Raw genomic sequence first — 16,463 nt, 5'->3', positions numbered from 1 at the left:
ATGCCTAGTAGTATATAGATGAATGGGAGATAAGGGGAATGAAAGGAGGAGCTCACCAAGGTTGTATTTCTGCACAAAGCACACAAAGAAAGGAAGGGGATCTACCAGAGGGCCAGTAGGACGGGTAGGATCCCTGTTGGGTGTCCAAGCAGTCCACTGAAGAGCTTGCCAGAGGACAGGAATGTGCCCTGCTGGGAGCCCAAGCAAATTGGAGAGGAAAGCTGTGACCGTGTTTGGTATCGCAGCCAGGGGAGTGTTGAGGTGTTTGATGCCAGGGATTTCTTGCCAGGTGATGTGCATTTGGAGGTGCTGGCAGAGGGTGATGAAGAGGAGGGCTTGCTGGATGGTGAGTTGCAGCAAGGACTCATGTGCTGCTGAAAGCTGGCAAATGAGGTTGAGGAGTAACATGGTGGGTGGGGGAGTTGGTATGAGGAGAGGAGGGGAGGGGAGTCAAGGGAGGGAGGAGTCAGTGAGGGGAGTCGAGGGAGGGAGGAGTCAGCAAGGGGCAGTGGATTGGCAGCAAGCTCTGCTGGTTGGATGATGACAAGCGTGACTGGTGCCATTCATCAGGTATAGTAGATAACTGGTGACAATGTACATAATGTAGGAGTACAATAGAATAATATTATGTCAGCTGAGTAAGATATGTACAGTAAGCAAAAAACACTGCCACGTACCCCGTCCAGAGTCCAGAGTCCAGAGTCCAGAGGACCCTGCCCCAAAACTCGTATGTACTGTGCCGCGATCTTCAGCACAGCCACGATATGAGCATACCGTTTGCGTATCTCGCTGGTACTAGTACTACTCATGCCACAAGCTTGCTCAAACACGAACTCATGCATGGTTATCCATACTATAAGTCTATCTCACGCAACAGCCCACACGGACGTGAAGGGGTTCGAACACCCGTTGCCTCAGCCGGGCCCTGTTTGCACGAAACATCGCCGCTACTTGGTTCCATCTGAGGCCCGAAGGCGACTGGAGCCTTGTCCACCAGTGAGTATTTATGTTGATAACTATTCGTGCTAGTCTGACGTCCTGAGAGCTTCTGTTTACCCTTCCAACTGAAACGAGTCACATTTCCTGGTACACCGTATTGAACGTGATGTAGACATACTGAAGCTCACTCATCTTTCGAGCGTGAACCGCCGGACATGTAATCAAGAAAGGCTGCCACGGGAATCCGCGGCTGGATGGATAGCATCGGATCCGGAGGATGAAGTCATGGGGGAACGAATGAGGAATTGTACTTCCCCTGCCTTAATCCCACTGATTGTATTGCCGTATCTAGATAACGATTTTGCCCGACATCAAGGGATGGTGCCGTGCCATTGATTCCCCAGTGGTGTCTTGAATCCTGGCCATGCTCCCGTTCCTTCAACTGTATTCGAGGCCGCACAGCTCTCCGCCTTCTCGTTCCTCCCGGCGTGCGGGAGTTCTGCTTCGCAGCCAAGCCAGGAGATATGCACACCACCCCGGAACAAAACAGTTTCGCCCGGGTTTTCCAGGGATCCTCCTCGACGAACGCTGCATCAAGAGTTCCGCCATCTTGCAAGGCTGCGGGTTGCGACTACTCGGTTCAAGCGTTGCTGTGCGTTGTGCATGAAACGGAAACGATTGGGATTCAGTGGATGAATGGCCTGTTATCGATCATGCATCATGGGAAAGTGGTGCCGTGGGGATAAAGAGGGGGCCGGTCATGTAATGCATGGTTTGTTATAATCAAGGACGAAGACATGTAGAATGCTCGGCGTGAGGCCGTCATAGGTGCACAGTCTTCTTGATGTTGGATTTAAGGGTAGCTAGCCGCTACCCGCTGACTTCCGCAGCGTCCGACTTCGCGGTGACAGGCACCCGTCATTGCGGACGGACCATTCACGTGGCTGACCGATGTGGTAGGGACCCATACAAGCCGCGTTGTCTAGGTCTTGGGCGCTTCCGTATCCGGGACCATTAGAGGCGGCCGGGCGGAGGGGAGCGGGAGGCTTCCGCTTTTGTGCACTCTGTCCCTGTGATAATGAGGGGCTTGACTAAAACCGGATTGCCCTCTTGAAGTCAAACCTGGCAATAATAAATACCTTAAGCCCTGTACCATTATGCAAATTATCATCCCTTCGCTTGTGAGCTGCTTGAAGACCCCTTGTCTGCTCTCGACATCATGAGCTTTGTCGTCAACTCTCAGTATGGGCGCGTCTCTCTGCTAGATGGTCTAACTCCCGATGATCTCGGTCAGTCGGTGACCGGATCAGCCCCTTGCAATGAACGGGAAATGACGTCATGTACATTATCCTCTCCATCTGCCAGATACAAGTGCCTGGTGTGCTGCAAGGTAAGCCCGGGCTGAGTATACTACCGTCAAGAGAAGACAAAGACCGACCGGGAAAACGCGTCGTAGATCTTTTCAAGTGCTGGGCACTTAAATCGACATTCAACCATGCATACCGGTGTGAAGAGGTTCGAATGCCCCTTCCCAGGATGTGGCAAACAATGCAGTAGAAGCGACAACCTCGTTCAGCAGTGGGTGTTCCGTTACAGGCTGTTGGGAACTACGAAACTGACTCACCCGCAGCTTTCGGTTGCATCTGTCAGAAAGCCTGCGGGCAGAAATCAACTCTATTGTCCGCGGCCTCATGGAGGATATGCGGGCTAAAGAAACTCAGTCGCACAGCGCGAAACACGACGACGGCAGTTTGCGGCAACAGCAACCGATGCTGACCTCGCATTGCGAATCCCCAGTCACTGTTCGTGGTCGAGCGAAACCAACGGCACTGCAGACCGGTCATCGGTCTGCAAGCCTTAGCTCGACTAGTTCATCATCTCCCGGCCCCGCATCACCACTACCCTTCCCTTGGGAACCGCCTGGCCGGATGTCGGCAACACAATCCCTGTCGTGGGACGAGCTGGGAAGCAACCGTTGGCCCTCGAAAATCAAGATATCATATGCGCGGGCCGAGTGATTGGATACAAGCTCTTTCTTGCTTACCAATCACATAGACCCATCGGTGGATGTGCAACCCCACTCATGAAAACGATCGCTGCTCGCCCATTCGTTACGGAAGCTCCCCGATGTTTGAAAGATCCGCATCTACAGTGATGGAGTCTTTTTTGTTTCTTCTTCATGCATGATTACGCTCTGTATCCAGTGTAGCTAATTTGAACTGTTGTATTAGGGCTCATCAATCAATTATCGGTATATTACTAGGAGTAATGCAGAAACGTACCCGCAGCAGATCCGCTCTCGCGCCCGCATATCATCCCTTCCTTCGCGCTGACTGATATTCTGAGGACCGTTTATCATCCCTGTCGCCTTTGTTGGTCTATCCCAAGACGCTGCGCGGTAGACATTGCCTGTCGACGCCTTCGTTCTTCGTCGAGCGCGACGATGTCGGGGGGTGCTTGAGCAGGGTGCGGAGCGGGGGGCGGGGCGGCCGGAGCGGGAGTGGATGTATGCTGTGCCGGGCCTGGAAGATCCTGCACGTGGACTGCAAGGGAAAGTTGCTGCTTCTCCAACAACTCGGGACCCTGCAGTTTTGCAGCTTTGCGCTCGGCGATGAGCTGCTGCATGTCAGAGACGTCGTTGGGGCGTATGCGAATGACAGTTGGATCGCGCCTGATCATGCTGTCTTTGGCAAGTGGTGGTGATGGTGACCACAGAAAGGGACGCGAGGGGGAGATGCCGACGGCGAGTGTAAGACCGAGACAAAGGAGAAGTGTCCAAACAGAGTTTATTTGGTTGAAGCCGACGGTGTGGGGATGAAGCCAAGACAAGGTGTGCTTCCGCTAACGGAGGCAGATTGGGTGGGTTCCTGGCGGAGAGTGGGGACAGGCTTCCAAATGCGTGCCACCTTAGAGACTGCACAGCCATTTCTCACTCGCCACCCACTTCTTTCTCTTCCTTCATCACGTGTGCTCACTAAACCTGGCGTATCGGCCTCGACATCCCAGGTATATTACCCCTTTCCCGACAACGGCGACCGCATCGCCGACCCCAACGGGCATATACAAAGCAACACCATGAACATCTCTCTTAATCCTATGCTCCAACCCCTGGCGGCCACATCAGCCTTCTTCTCCACTCCATCACCCATCCAAGATGATCCTGGCAGCGCTCGATCGTCACAACAGCAGTTCATGGGAATGTCTAGCTCGTCACAAAGCCCACCGGGAACCCTGGATCCCCGGCAGCAAGTATTTCGCTCAGACAGCATCGACACGGACTTCAAACCTGTAGGGTTGGATGGCAGTGAGAAGGGCAAGAGTAAACAGGGGTCTAACCTCAAGCGAAAACGTGACACCGATCCAGGTCCCATTGCTTCACCAACTGTAGCCACAAATGGAAGTGCCATCAGCAATGACTCAGCTGACCATCCAAAGCGGAAAAAAGCAAACAGAGCTTGTTTTGCTTGTCAGAAAGCGCACTTGACATGTGACGACTGTGAGTGCTGCTTAGATCCAACCTCTTGACGGTGCATTGACGCATCCGATGCAGCCCGACCATGTCAACGATGTATCAAGAAGGGCTGCGCAGATCAGTGCGTCGAAGGGCACCGTAAAAAGGCGAAATATTTATTGGAGGATGAAGAGCTCGGTAAGTAAATGCGCTTCGCTGTCAAACCCTGATCCCTCTGACAAATTCTCCAGAAGCGCTCAAGAAAGCTAAGCAAGAGAAGAATGGACACTCAGGCACTGGCGACGACGAAAATCCATTCTCAAATAACATGTTCGGCGACTCACTATTCAACGTACACCTCGATCCATCCCTTTCGTTCGCTTCGGATCATGCTTCTCTCGAGTACAACGTCCTTTCTCAGATACTCGGCAGCACCGGTGTCTCACCTCCGGATCATCAAGCCTTCCGTGCCCAAGGACAGCAAAATCAAGCACAATTGAATGGCTACACCGCAGATCAGTCGAATTATCAGATCACTTGGCCGGGTCTTGTTCAACCCCAGGCGTCGACACCACAAGAAATGGAATTGCAGCAGGGTCAGGACGGCGCACATACTATGTTCCAGCAAGCATACGGCATGCAACCCCAGCCGCAATCCATGTTCCCAGCATCACAGCAGACGAACGGCTATATGCCCAACGTTCTTTCGGCTCCGTTAAATGGTATGTCATGTGCATTTTTTAGCGAGAAAATCACTCACCATCACCCCAGGCACATTACGACTTGGTCCACCTTCTCCACCGGCGTCTAACGGGTCTCCGTCCTCTGGACATGTGGGAACCGCCGGAAATGTCGGTACCGTTGTACAGCCAACGCAAAATGCGTTTGCGCCGACCCACCTACCTCTATCAGTGGATGCTGCAGACGTGTATCAAAGAGTGACCACGAGTTATGACTACACGGAGGGCTATCATTTCTTGATGAAGTTCTTGACCGAACGGTAGGCATGCTCTGTCTTATTACGTCATATCGGTACCGAACATTCCACAGGTTTGACAAGAATGATATCCTCCGCGTTGTCCGAGCATTAGCAATTTTCAGACCTTCTCTGATCGCGTTGCAAATGCCGTTGAGCGAAGAAGACGAAGTCTTCGTAGAGAAGTCTTTCCAGCGAACACTTATCGTACGTGACTGTTGAAACTGTTGGTCCCAATATTGATGTGGTTGATCAGGAACTGGACAAGCTCATTTCATATAGTGGAACGCCAACGGTCGTGTGGCGGCGGACAGGCGAAATCTGTCTTGTCGGTGTCGAATTCTGCGTTTTGACCGAGTGGAGGAAGGAGGAGCTGCTTTCAGGCAAAAAGTTCATCTACGAGGTAAATGCTGCGCCGTCAAGCACAGAATGCTGGCTGACATCGTAACAGCTATTTGAAAATCAGTCCGTAGTGGAGTACTGGGAGAAGTTTGCCAGTCATGCGTTTGAGAACTCATCCCAATCCGTCTACACCCACTGCGTGCTCGTCAAAGCCGACGGTTCCCCTTTGCCCTGCGCTTTCTGCTTTTCGATCCGAAGAGACATCTTTGCCCTGCCGAGCGTGGTCATTGGCCAGTGGTTACCCTTGCTCTAACCCTGCTACATCCCTTTCCCTTCCCTTCGCTTTCTTTCCCCACATTGCCCGTGCCCCACACCCGATCCCCGCCGCAACCCGCCTTTTCCCCACAGAACCCTACCCTACCCTTATCCGCCCCATTCCTGTCCACTTCCCCTTTCCCCTTCCTTCTTGCCGAAATCCCCCGCGGCGGTCTCCTCCCACATCGGATATTGGATAAATCCATGCCTTTCCCAAGCCTCCAAACACCGGAGGACGGAGGGATCTGTAATAGCCCTTAAAGAGCCTGTACTTGTACCCAAATTGAATATCAATCTAACCAATCGAATCTGATCCAATTGGACGTCTCATAGGATGTACCTGATCTTAATCATTGAGCTCCACGTCGTCTCGCGTGCATATATGTGCATGTCCCAAATATGATTTTTCAACTAGACGTGACGTGCCTCACAGGTTGAGAGTGACAATGAGATAGTGAGAATGAAAGTGCAGAGTCCGGCTATCATACATATGCTGTACTGCACCGTACAGTCGTGTAACCCCCCCACTCCCCCCCCCTACCAGTGCACAGGCGCGGTACGTCCATTACCACCCTCCTTCTCTCTAAAACATCAGTGCCGCGGCTACAACGCCCGCCGTAGCAGCGAGAAACACCGCAATGCCCGGGCTTACCCTCCTCGCCGCGCTCGCCCCACTGCTACTTCCACTCCCGCTCCCACTGCCACTCCCAGAAGTAAACCACGGCAAGCTGCCGCTGTCCGTCTTACTGGCCTGTGTCGGCACTCCAACAGGGGTAATCTGATTCGTAACAGTCGCCACCGCCCCTGAGGGGTTCTGCCCCTCAGCTCCAAGCGGGTTCATGTTAATAGCCGCACTCGACAGCTGGGCAAACCCTACTTGAGCCGGGGAGTACTGGAACACCGAATAGACGTTCTTGAGGAATGTGTCTCCCATGATCCAGGATGGTGCTCCTTGACCAAGATTGACAGCTGTGAGTCCCGCGACGCAGGTCGAGGCTGAGACTTGGCCGATCAGGAAATCATCTGAAGACACTTGCCAGTCCTGCCCGCCGAAGTTCACCGAGAGGGTGATGGTGGGTGAGCAGGGGTAGGTCCAGAGACCTGCTAGCTGGCCTGTGCCGGGCGCGGAGCCGGGGATGGAGGCGAAGATGGCGTTTATTTGGTCTGAGGGTCCACCGATTAGCGAGGTGCCGGTGTCGATTATCGCTAGGTTCTCGGTCCCGAGGCTGAGGGGGGCACCGTTGACTTTGAATGCTGTTGCGCTGTCAGTAGGTGCAAGAAACAGTACTGCAGAAATCACAGTTCATCTGTAACGTCCAGTAGGCATTTTCACCCTGCAGTTGCTGGATATTGTGGTACTCGATACTACCCGTAAACAGGGAAGAGTTCGTCCCGCCCAAGGTGAAGTATCCCCCCGGTTCCGCGTTGGTAGCCGTGGGGTCATCGACGTACCGCGTGAGGAAGAACGACATCTGAGGGCTTGGGAGCTTGTTTGCGTTCACCAGCGCGTTGACGAACGGGGTTGCTCCTGAGGAGGACAGCGCTGGCCAGCCGAGACCAATGAGACCCGAGACGGTTGTGTCTGTCGTTAATCCCGAACCAAGAGTTGTCACGTCGACTGCGGAGGAAGCGCTCAGTGCCTGCTGCGCATAGCACATCCGAGGACTTACCAAAGATCTGTGGATCGATCGTATACCCCCCAAAAGTCACGACATCCCGCACGACAGGCCCACTGGCGGATCCTGAGCCGTACTGCAGCTCGACGGGGTTGGTATTTGTCGATGCTTGAAAGGTGGAGGAGGCCCCAGAGTTAAAGGTCGTTGAGGTGTCGCAGGAGCGGCCACAGGTGGAGGACTCCCAGGCTGACTCTAGCTACTTGGGACAGATACAGATTGGTACTCCTGCCCAGACGGTCAGTACCGCTTCCCCCCCCCCCCCTTTTTTTTTTCGCTGAAGATACTAATGTTGTTCGCAGTTCACAATATCCCTCGATACGGGCTCTGCAGATCTCTGGGTCGTCTTGACCAAGCTCATCCCGTTCTGCCGCTTCACTCTCCTCCCGTTTTGAAAGGGGTAGGATTCCTTCACTCCGGGCTTTCCGTACTTCTGCCACATGAGATCTCGTTGTTTGGCTATCCATGCTAGGTCGCGCGTCTGGCGTGAGCGGATAAGAGGAACAGAGACGGGGCTGGCTGGAGGTTCGCGTGGCAGAGCAGAGGCAACGACGAGGTTGATGAAGAGGAGAGAGAGGAGCATTGTCGTTGATGAAAGGTGAGTAAGGTAGATGGATGATATAAGGGCGCCTGGCCAGAGATACAAAGGGGATATTGTGACAAGATGCAGTAGAGAAGAGAGAGTGAAAGCTCGAGGAGTAATTGAAGAGTGAATGCAGTGACGACCACACTACCGAGGACCCCAAAAATACCCTCACTATCTTCTATGCCCGAACACAGCCCTGGAACAAAGCGGACACCTCTCAGGCGGATCCTTTTTTCCTCCTCTTCTTACTATTAGAGCGCTGCTATTCAGGGACACTTGCTTACGGGGTCTTACTAAGGAACGTCATTCATTGACTGCGCAGCAGTGACCAAGACCACCATTCCGCGCTTCCGGAAACCTTCACTCCTTACACTTGGCCCTTGATACCTCTCCCTGACCGCGTTTCGCTCTCGTACCAAGGCCGCTTGGGCTGACTCTTGGATGATAGGATTCCTCTATTCAACCCCCCCCTGCCCACTGTACCGCCTTGCCAGCAATAAGTAACTATACACTTTGATTACGTTCCGAAACCCGACAACAACGATCACACAACGCGGACTGCGCAGTTTATTTTCGGAACCTCGATCTGCCACTCGCTCCAGCACACCGTGAAACAGATGATCGAGTAGTCGTCTGCTGCGGCCACGTAGCCGTGATTCGTCTGCAGATGTAATCTATAGTACAATAGTATACCCTAGTCGGTCCTTGTTTTTCCCCTGTCCGTCCTCCTCGTTCCCTCTGATGGTAAAAGATGTCCATGTCAGCCTCCTCCTAAGATGCCCGACCTGGTCGACTCAGTCCAATTCCCGAAATCGATCGGGTTTGCGCTTCAGACACTGAACCGAACCGAGCCGTTTCGTTCCTTTCTAGGCAGATTCCTTGGGACTTGGTATTGGCACTTGGCATTAGCGCTCGCCTACGTCTCCGAACTTGGCGTCGCCGCCTCATCGAAATGATGTTCCTCTTGTCGCGGGGGGTAGGGAGGCTTGTCGTCTTCAGGCTTTTGTGCATCAGTGCTCTGAGACGTTGCTAGTGTGGGCTGGGAGGACTGGGCGGGAGCCTCGACGTTGGGCACAACGCGGTGTGCATCGTCAAGACCTTGCGTGCTCTGCAGGTCGTCCGTACTTGGGGGGAGTTCCGATTCCGGGCCACTTGCCGGAAACTTCATACCCATCGCCAACTCCTCCGGCAGCCCAGTCTCCCCCACGAAATCCAGGGTCTTTCCTCCCCTTCCCCTACCTCGTTCTCTCTCCGGCCTAACACTCCCCACCCATTTCTCCCGATCTTCCATCATCTCCCGTCTCATATCCTCAGCAACCTGGCGCCAGACATCCCATGCGTGCGTCCACCCTTTGTTGGGGAGAGACGAGGCGTAGTCTGTGTTCACCTCGTCCGGGCTTGGCTGGTAGGTGTCTGGGGGGTTGAATTGCGTCTGCTGCTCGGGGAGCGGTTCGACGGAGAGCGCAGGAGGCGGGGGTACGTATCCCACTCCTGTCAGAGCGCGGAAAAGCACCACCAAACAGCTGCCAAAGCGTCAGCATCTTCCCCTCCTGACCCCCTTTGGAAAGAAAAACCCCATACCTGGTGAAAAGGACGACCAGGGGCCAATTCGCGCCTTTCGCAGCGCGTGTCAGCCGCCTCAATAGTAGCTTCCCAGCCGCAGCGGCCCAAGTCTGACTCTCGGAACTTGGGGGGTCCATACGCGTGTTGAATGGTGGACGGGTAGGGGCTTCGGAGTACAGTGGTGTGGCGGGATGAGGGCGGTACCGGGGTGTGCGGGGGGATTGGAGTGGGGAGAGGGAGGAGGATGCTGCTACGCCCGGGTAGTGGGAGGGATGGTATACGGAAGGAGTGCGGGGTTGCCGTGGTGTAGACGGCAAAGAAGGCACGGGTGTGCTGGCACCCCTCTCGTATGTGTACGTTCCAGGCGTTGTTGGAGAATACTGCGCAGTCGGCATTGTGCTCATCTTTCTGCTTCTATTTTCTTTTCGTTGGAATGGAATTGGATCAGGGTTCGTTCGGGTCTGGTGAATGGGCCGGGTGAATGAAATTGATGCCGATTATGTCCGGGGCGTGCCGGGCGGCAAAGTACGAGTATGTTGATGTCGGCTGTTGCTGTTGCTGTTGCTGTTGGTCAAGCAGACAAGAGAGAAAGGAAAGCAAGCAACGAGCTTCGAGCTGGATATTTGTGCAAGTCTGAGGGCGGGACACGTCTCAGTTCTCTCCTCACAGCGCCCCGCCGTCTTCTGCGGATCAGCCTTCTTTGGAACCCTGCACGTGCGCGGGTACATTCAAGGGAAGGGAAGTAGGGTCCAAATTTCTGGGATGGGGGATGGCGACATCTCTCGCTCGAGGTTGACTAGGTGTCGACATTCTTGGTGCTTCCTGTTTGACTCCAGACTAGACAGATAGACTGCTATTCCTTGACTAGAGGATCTGACGAGCAGAGCAAGAAGAGGGAGGCACAATGGCACCTATGACTTCAATCCGCACAAACGGGGACGAGATCGAAATCGTCGACCAGCTCTTGTTGCCCCACGTCGTCCGCTGGGTGCCTGTGCTCACGCCCGAAGACGCATACGATGCGATCAAGTCGATGAAGGTGCCCTCCTCCCTCCCACATCCCCGCGCATATAGGCTAACCCCTAGCAGATCCGGGGCGCACCTGCGATCGCATCCCTCGCCGCTCTCTCCATAGCCCGATACATCTCGCTAGCGCTCAGCGCCTCCCCTCCCCCGAGCTGGCTCTCCACCCCCGCAGCGCTCTCTTCCCACCTCTCACCCATCCTCGATCACCTCCTTACCTCCCGCCCCACAGCTGTAAACCTCTCCCAAGCCATAACGCGCATCCGTTCCGTTTTCTCTAAAGGGGAGGCACAGCTCCTCTCAGGCGGGGACACGGCTCTAGCTGTGATTGCTGAGTCCCGCGCAGTAGCAGACGAAGATGTCGGGCGAAACAAAGCTATGTCACGTCTCGGTGCGGAATGGGTACTCGCCATGCTTGAAGCCGAAGGCACGGTCGCACCTGGGGAGCCTATCAACGTGCTCACGGTGTGTAACACCGGCTCCCTCGCTACATCAGGCTACGGCACTGCGCTCGGCCTGATCACGCACCTGCACGAACAGGGCAGGCTTGGGCGAGCGTTCTACACCCAAAGCGCGCCGTATCACCAAGGCACGCGGTTGACTGCTCTCGAACTCCTTACGCTGGGCGTGCCGAGTACGATGTTATGCGATACGATGGTCGGTTCGCTTATGCAGCATTTTAAGGTGCACGCTGTGGCGGTGGGTGCGGATAGGGTGGCGAAGAACGGGGATACGGCTAATAAGATCGGGACGTATAACGCTGCTGTCTTGGCTAAACGACATGGGGTGCCGTTCCTCGTTGTAGCGCCAGTGAGCACGCTGGATCCAAAGACGCCATCCGGGAAGGAGATACCGATCGAGCACCGGCCGCCAATGGAAGCTGTCCTCGCGAGGGGTGTTGCCTACCCTCCCAAAGAAGGCGTGGAGGCGGAGCAGGTGGTGGTACAGATCGCACCGCCTAACCTGTCGTTGGAGGGGATCTACAATCCGAGCTTTGACGTTACCCCTGCTGAGTGAGTGCTGGTCGTCTTTGTGTGAAGTGCGTGCTGATGGGAACTTAAGGCTGATCACGGCGATCGTTACGGAAAATGGGGTTGTGGAGAATAAGGGAGGAGAGGTAATTGATCTGAGTAGTGTGCTGTGATGTGTTGTGATGTAACAGAAATAAGAAATATAGAATACTTGATCCAGCATGCGGACCATCGAGAGACGTGTATCTTCAGTGCCTGTCAAAGGACGTGGCGAGTTCGGGTCTATACACGCAGAAGTCAACAGAATGGAAGACGTTATACATTCCCTCTATGAACATATGCGCATATATGAAGATCTCACCGAGCCAACTCACGTCTCATGAAAACCCCAACAGCACGAGACATACCGACACCATGGCTAGGAGATAAGGCAAGGCAAGGCGAGGTGGAGCTCCGCCTGCGGTATTTGGAGGAAGAACATGCGACGAAGAGTACGACGGGCAGGTGTCGTTTCCCCCCGGTTCCCCAGGGCAGCAAGCACTGCGGCATCCTTATCAGTACCATTCCAATACGCATACAGCTTGGAGTATGAGTTCTCACCTGCTGCCTAAGGCTGGCACCCTCCCCATTGCGCCTGCGTTCCCGCTCCCCGCCCAGTTGGGGATACACTCCACTGAGGTGTAGGTGATGTTCCACACGCCGAAGTCTGTGTAGCCGTAGTATGAGGCATTGGAGGGGAAGAAGCCTGTCGGGATCGCAGGAGTGGGGTAAGCGAGGTCAAAGTGCACATAGTAGCCGAATCTCCATACTCTATTAGCTGGTTCTGAGGGAAGAGGAGTTGGCTCACTCATTAGGTTTTGATGCAGTAGCTTGACAGTGTGGGCTTGATCCTGGACAAAGATCGGTAATTTTGACGATCACACTCGGGTGAGAAGATGGGAAGAAGGGAGGCGTAGATGTCCAACTGTCCAGGAGAGTGAGGTTGAAGCATCTCCCTGGGTTGTATGTATGAGCATGCATATATGCTGGTTGGGAGGTGCGTACCGCAGCCTGGACCGTAGCTGGGGGGGTGTTAGATGGCTAGAAGGGAGGTGAAGTGACGTACACGTAGGCGCTGCCGAATGCTAGCTGGTTCAGAGCTGCTAGGAGTTAGCCAGGTCGACTAGAGAAGCATACACGTACCTGCAGTAGGGTAGTTCCCGCTGCTTTCACCCTCGCAGCCGCAGCCTATTCCGCTTATGACCAGTTCGTCATCCGCATAGTACAAGAGTGCTTACTGCCAACGTAGCCAGTCGGGAGGTTATAATGGGTTAGACTTGCCAAGCCCGAACTTTGCATCTGCCACTCCTGTGCCAGCACTACCGTGGCCAATAGAGGGTATAGGAAAGTCAAAATCATTATAAGCAGATTATGACATTACACTTCGAGGTGGTGATGGTGGTCCGGTGCATAGTATGGGTATGAAAAAAGAGCACCCCAATTCTGGTTTGGGCGGGGAAGTATGATGACAGAAGGCAGGGTCCGCGGGGGGGTAGGGATATTTCGCTGCATCGCAGCTGCATGCAGCTGCATCGAACCGCGCCCCAACCCACGCCCATGTTTTGGGAACCTTCCACATCATCAATGTATTTTGCACCTGTAAAGAGATCCATGTATATAGGCTGTGTAAATGATATCTGTTTAATACCACTTTCATTTGGAAGAGTATCCAGTGCTCTATGCAGCTTGCACTGATTTCCCACCAAACTCAGAGTGGCGTTGGCGACGCGGCTGCGTCTGCAGTTCGATGCAGTTCGATGCAGCTGCATAAGGGAAACTAATTGGCCCAGGGAAATGGCCTGGAAACCCTATCAGAAACATCAACTCGCTTACAATCTCCAGCCTTGTACCCTGCCTAATTGTTTGCTTCAATTCTCTCAGGCTCAATAGAAGGGCCATCAAAATACTTTCTATTAGTACATATTCTCAATCAAGTAGGAATATGGCCGACTTTGCACCTCCACGAGGTTGGACGATGCAGCTGCAGCGCGGTCCCTGCAGTGGGACGCGGCGATTCCTCCCACCCCGTCCGCGGAGTGCATGTGCTTGCCGAAAATAGGTTCTCCCACCTCACTTGTACCTCAACCCAGCTCTCTGCATGCCCAACCCAGTGCGTGCAAGCTGCTTGCATATCCCCATCCGGTACGCCCACTCCGCCTCCTCATCCCGGTGGCTCGCACGTCAAAAATCCGACCCCTTCGTGCGTCTGCGCTCTGAGGCCGGCACCGACTCGGGCGCGTACCGTTCCCGTGCCGCATTCAAGCTGCTCGAGATCCAGGAGAAATTCGGGATAATTCGAGCTGGGGACACTGTGGTGGACCTTGGGTGTGCGCCCGGGGCGTGGCTGCAGGTCGCAGGAGAGGTTGTTGGAAAGGATGGCCTGAGTGGACGGGTGTTGGGGGTGGATTTGCTGAGGACAGATCCGCTGGAGAACACTACCATCATACAGGGTGATTTCCTCAGTGCGAGCACGCAGCTTGAGCTTGCTCGCGCGCTGAGAGGGTCATCGGAGGAAGGGGAGCCTGCAAAACTTGGGCGATGCGTGGACGTCGTGCTCTCCGATATGGCGCCGAACATCTCCGGCAACAGGACGAGCGATGTTGCCAACTCTCTCCGGTTATCAGAAGCTGCTGTGGGATTCACGATGCGGTTTTTGAGGCTAGGTACGGACGCTGCACCGAGGCAGAGAAAACAGGGAGGGGCACTGGTGTACACCTTCGTCATTATATTTGTTGCGGTCTATCTAACGTTGTACAGCATGAAATACTTCGCACACCCAGAACTTACAGAATTCAAGACTCAATACCTCATACCATATTTCAAAAGGGTGATGTAGGCGTACCGTGCGAATTGTGGATGGGACAGCTGACGTCCACACAAGTGATTTCAAGCCGAAGTCGAGCAGGAAAGAATCGGCAGAAACGTATTGGGTGTGCATGGATCTTCACCTGCCCCCACGGCATGGGTAGCAGAATCACAGCCAATGCGCTGGCTCAACACGCCGAATATCTTCGTTCAAAAGCTCGCGCGGAGGAATGATTATCAGCGGGACAGCAATCTTGGTTATCACACCTTTGAAGGAAGTCAGCCTCAGTCTATGTGCTGCGGATGAGACGAGACGCCGTGAAAGGCAAGTGGGGATCAGTTGGCTGTTCTTAGTTTTTGTTGAAGGTATCTCCATCCGCCCGTGGGCGTCCAGAGAGTTGGTGTATACGGTGTATCATCCGATAGGAAAGAATAGACAAGATGGGTATGTGAGACTCACATATCGCATTGAGATGTGACGGATGGCGAACGCACTAGGCGCATATATCTGCCATCTCACCCACCCTAAATGTACCACTGACCCACGACCAAGCGCACACGTTCATCGTATCACCAAACATAACATCTATATCAACCAGTCAGCACGACGAACAGAACAATGAGAATATCGAAAGGAAAGGATCAGAGGTGCACTGTGTTTGGCTATGTGCTCGGCCAGTCGTCACAGCTGCTGCTAGGACTGGGGCGGCAACGAAGTATCATCATATCGAGGAAGAGAAATAAAAAGAATACGGGAGACGTACTATCATATAACAAACAACCTGTAGTGGAGGGAGGGATTGAGAAGAGAGGACGAAAGGAGTCGGGCAGAAAAGTCGCTCTTGAGGCAAATGCTTCCGTTTTTCTCTTATGTCATCTCTTTTAGTCAGCAGTGACATGTAGCATGCTCAAACAGGCCGATGTTGGGATTGATGGTACCGGTGAGATTATTATTGATAGGCAATGGCCACCAATTATGTGCATTGGTTTTCTAAGGATCACATCTGATAGTTGAAGAAAAATCACATGAAGAGAAGGGATGCCCTCATTCACCACACATCAGAGACCATCCAGGGCCCCTGACATGGAATCCAGAATTTGAATTCCGGATTCCGGATTCTGGCAGGGGCAGTGCATAATTATAGCTCTGCTCACTAAGGTTAAGTAAGCATGTGTATATAGCTAATATATATTGCTCCCTGTAGTAGAATTAGTAGTAGAATTAGAATAAAAGTATTAATTAAAGGGCATGCATTACCAGGCATATGCCCATCTGTTGGATCATGTCTGGATGCACACATAATTCACAGCAAGAGGGAATACCAATTCATTCTACACTGTCTGTGTATCTAGGAGAAATCTTTCCTGCTCCCTGTAGAATTAGTAGTAGAATTAGAATAAAAGTAATAACCACAGGGCATGCATTACCAGGCATGTGTACTGCTAGTGGTTCATGTTTAGATGCACACATAATTTATAGGCAGGAGGGAATGCCATTTCATTCTAGACTATCTATGTATCTAGGAAAAATCATTCCGCATGCATAACTATGTAGGTGATATGAAACTTTTTTTTTGGATTTTTTGGGGGGAGGTACAAGAGAAAGAGAGAGACAGAAGAGAAGAGAGAGAAGGCCATCACCTTACAAACCAATAGCACTAAGCCACTTCTTATCAACAAGACAACAAGGAGGGCAAATCTTGATTTGACCATTTTCTGCAGTCACCTTGATCTTCAGGACATGGAATGCCATGTCCCCTGGGTCTGGTTGAAGCTCAAA

General features: G+C 53.3%; 8 protein-coding genes across 8 annotated transcripts; 5 read left to right on the top strand and 3 right to left on the bottom strand.

Annotated features, from left to right (window-relative positions):
• The first annotated feature begins 940 nt into the window (after positions 1-940).
• Positions 941-1,708, top strand: DACRYDRAFT_20824 (uncharacterized protein). The gene is made up of 3 exons (XM_040772098.1): positions 941-996; positions 1,046-1,086; positions 1,140-1,708. The coding sequence occupies exon 3, from the start codon at positions 1,464-1,466 to the stop codon at positions 1,683-1,685; it is 222 nt and encodes a 73-aa protein (XP_040631114.1). The 5' UTR covers positions 941-996; positions 1,046-1,086; positions 1,140-1,463; the 3' UTR covers positions 1,686-1,708.
• A 443-nt stretch (positions 1,709-2,151) lies between these two features.
• On the top strand, positions 2,152-3,567 carry DACRYDRAFT_20823 (uncharacterized protein). Its single transcript, XM_040772097.1, has 4 exons — positions 2,152-2,329; positions 2,396-2,517; positions 2,570-3,158; positions 3,222-3,567. The coding sequence occupies exons 1-3, from the start codon at positions 2,159-2,161 to the stop codon at positions 2,955-2,957; spliced, it is 681 nt and encodes a 226-aa protein (XP_040631113.1). The 5' UTR covers positions 2,152-2,158; the 3' UTR covers positions 2,958-3,158; positions 3,222-3,567.
• A 436-nt stretch (positions 3,568-4,003) lies between these two features.
• DACRYDRAFT_20822 (uncharacterized protein) lies at positions 4,004-6,323 on the top strand. Its single transcript, XM_040772096.1, has 7 exons — positions 4,004-4,435; positions 4,490-4,588; positions 4,642-5,112; positions 5,162-5,390; positions 5,441-5,573; positions 5,623-5,769; positions 5,818-6,323. The coding sequence occupies exons 1-7, from the start codon at positions 4,138-4,140 to the stop codon at positions 6,019-6,021; spliced, it is 1,581 nt and encodes a 526-aa protein (XP_040631112.1). The 5' UTR covers positions 4,004-4,137; the 3' UTR covers positions 6,022-6,323.
• Positions 6,324-6,415: 92 nt separating this feature from the next.
• DACRYDRAFT_76583 (acid protease) lies at positions 6,416-8,316 on the bottom strand. Its single transcript, XM_040776213.1, has 4 exons — positions 8,044-8,316; positions 7,694-7,877; positions 7,324-7,641; positions 6,416-7,277 (listed from the first exon to the last, which is right to left on the bottom strand). Exons 1-4 carry the CDS (start codon positions 8,161-8,163, stop codon positions 6,607-6,609), a joined length of 1,293 nt encoding a protein of 430 aa, XP_040631111.1. The 5' UTR covers positions 8,164-8,316; the 3' UTR covers positions 6,416-6,606.
• Positions 8,317-9,198: 882 nt separating this feature from the next.
• DACRYDRAFT_14369 (uncharacterized protein) lies at positions 9,199-10,240 on the bottom strand (the record flags this gene model as incomplete). Its single annotated transcript, XM_040771034.1, has 2 exons — positions 9,199-9,805; positions 9,864-10,240. 2 exons carry the CDS (start codon positions 10,238-10,240, stop codon positions 9,199-9,201), a joined length of 984 nt encoding a protein of 327 aa, XP_040631110.1.
• A 518-nt stretch (positions 10,241-10,758) lies between these two features.
• Positions 10,759-12,012, top strand: DACRYDRAFT_48123 (Methylthioribose-1-phosphate isomerase; the record flags this gene model as incomplete). Its single annotated transcript, XM_040774807.1, has 3 exons — positions 10,759-10,884; positions 10,935-11,881; positions 11,931-12,012. 3 exons carry the CDS (start codon positions 10,759-10,761, stop codon positions 12,010-12,012), a joined length of 1,155 nt encoding a protein of 384 aa, XP_040631109.1.
• Positions 12,013-12,180: 168 nt separating this feature from the next.
• Positions 12,181-13,265, bottom strand: DACRYDRAFT_63875 (uncharacterized protein). Its single transcript, XM_040775744.1, has 7 exons — positions 13,117-13,265; positions 13,022-13,066; positions 12,941-12,978; positions 12,884-12,896; positions 12,687-12,834; positions 12,440-12,640; positions 12,181-12,379 (listed from the first exon to the last, which is right to left on the bottom strand). The coding sequence occupies exons 1-7, from the start codon at positions 13,235-13,237 to the stop codon at positions 12,217-12,219; spliced, it is 729 nt and encodes a 242-aa protein (XP_040631108.1). The 5' UTR covers positions 13,238-13,265; the 3' UTR covers positions 12,181-12,216.
• Positions 13,266-13,976: 711 nt separating this feature from the next.
• On the top strand, positions 13,977-15,238 carry DACRYDRAFT_76575 (23S ribosomal RNA methyltransferase; the record flags this gene model as incomplete). The annotated part of the gene is made up of 4 exons (XM_040776212.1): positions 13,977-14,587; positions 14,636-14,710; positions 14,760-14,950; positions 15,144-15,238. 3 exons carry the CDS (start codon positions 13,977-13,979, stop codon positions 14,845-14,847), a joined length of 774 nt encoding a protein of 257 aa, XP_040631107.1. The 3' UTR covers positions 14,848-14,950; positions 15,144-15,238.
• Between the last annotated feature and the right edge of the window lie 1,225 nt (positions 15,239-16,463).

The sequence above is a fragment of the Dacryopinax primogenitus genome, assembly GCF_000292625.1.
Source record: "Dacryopinax primogenitus strain DJM-731 SS1 chromosome Unknown DACRYscaffold_4, whole genome shotgun sequence".
Taxonomy (NCBI): domain Eukaryota; kingdom Fungi; phylum Basidiomycota; class Dacrymycetes; order Dacrymycetales; family Dacrymycetaceae; genus Dacryopinax; species Dacryopinax primogenitus.
This window is presented reverse-complemented; position numbering and strand designations above follow the sequence as displayed.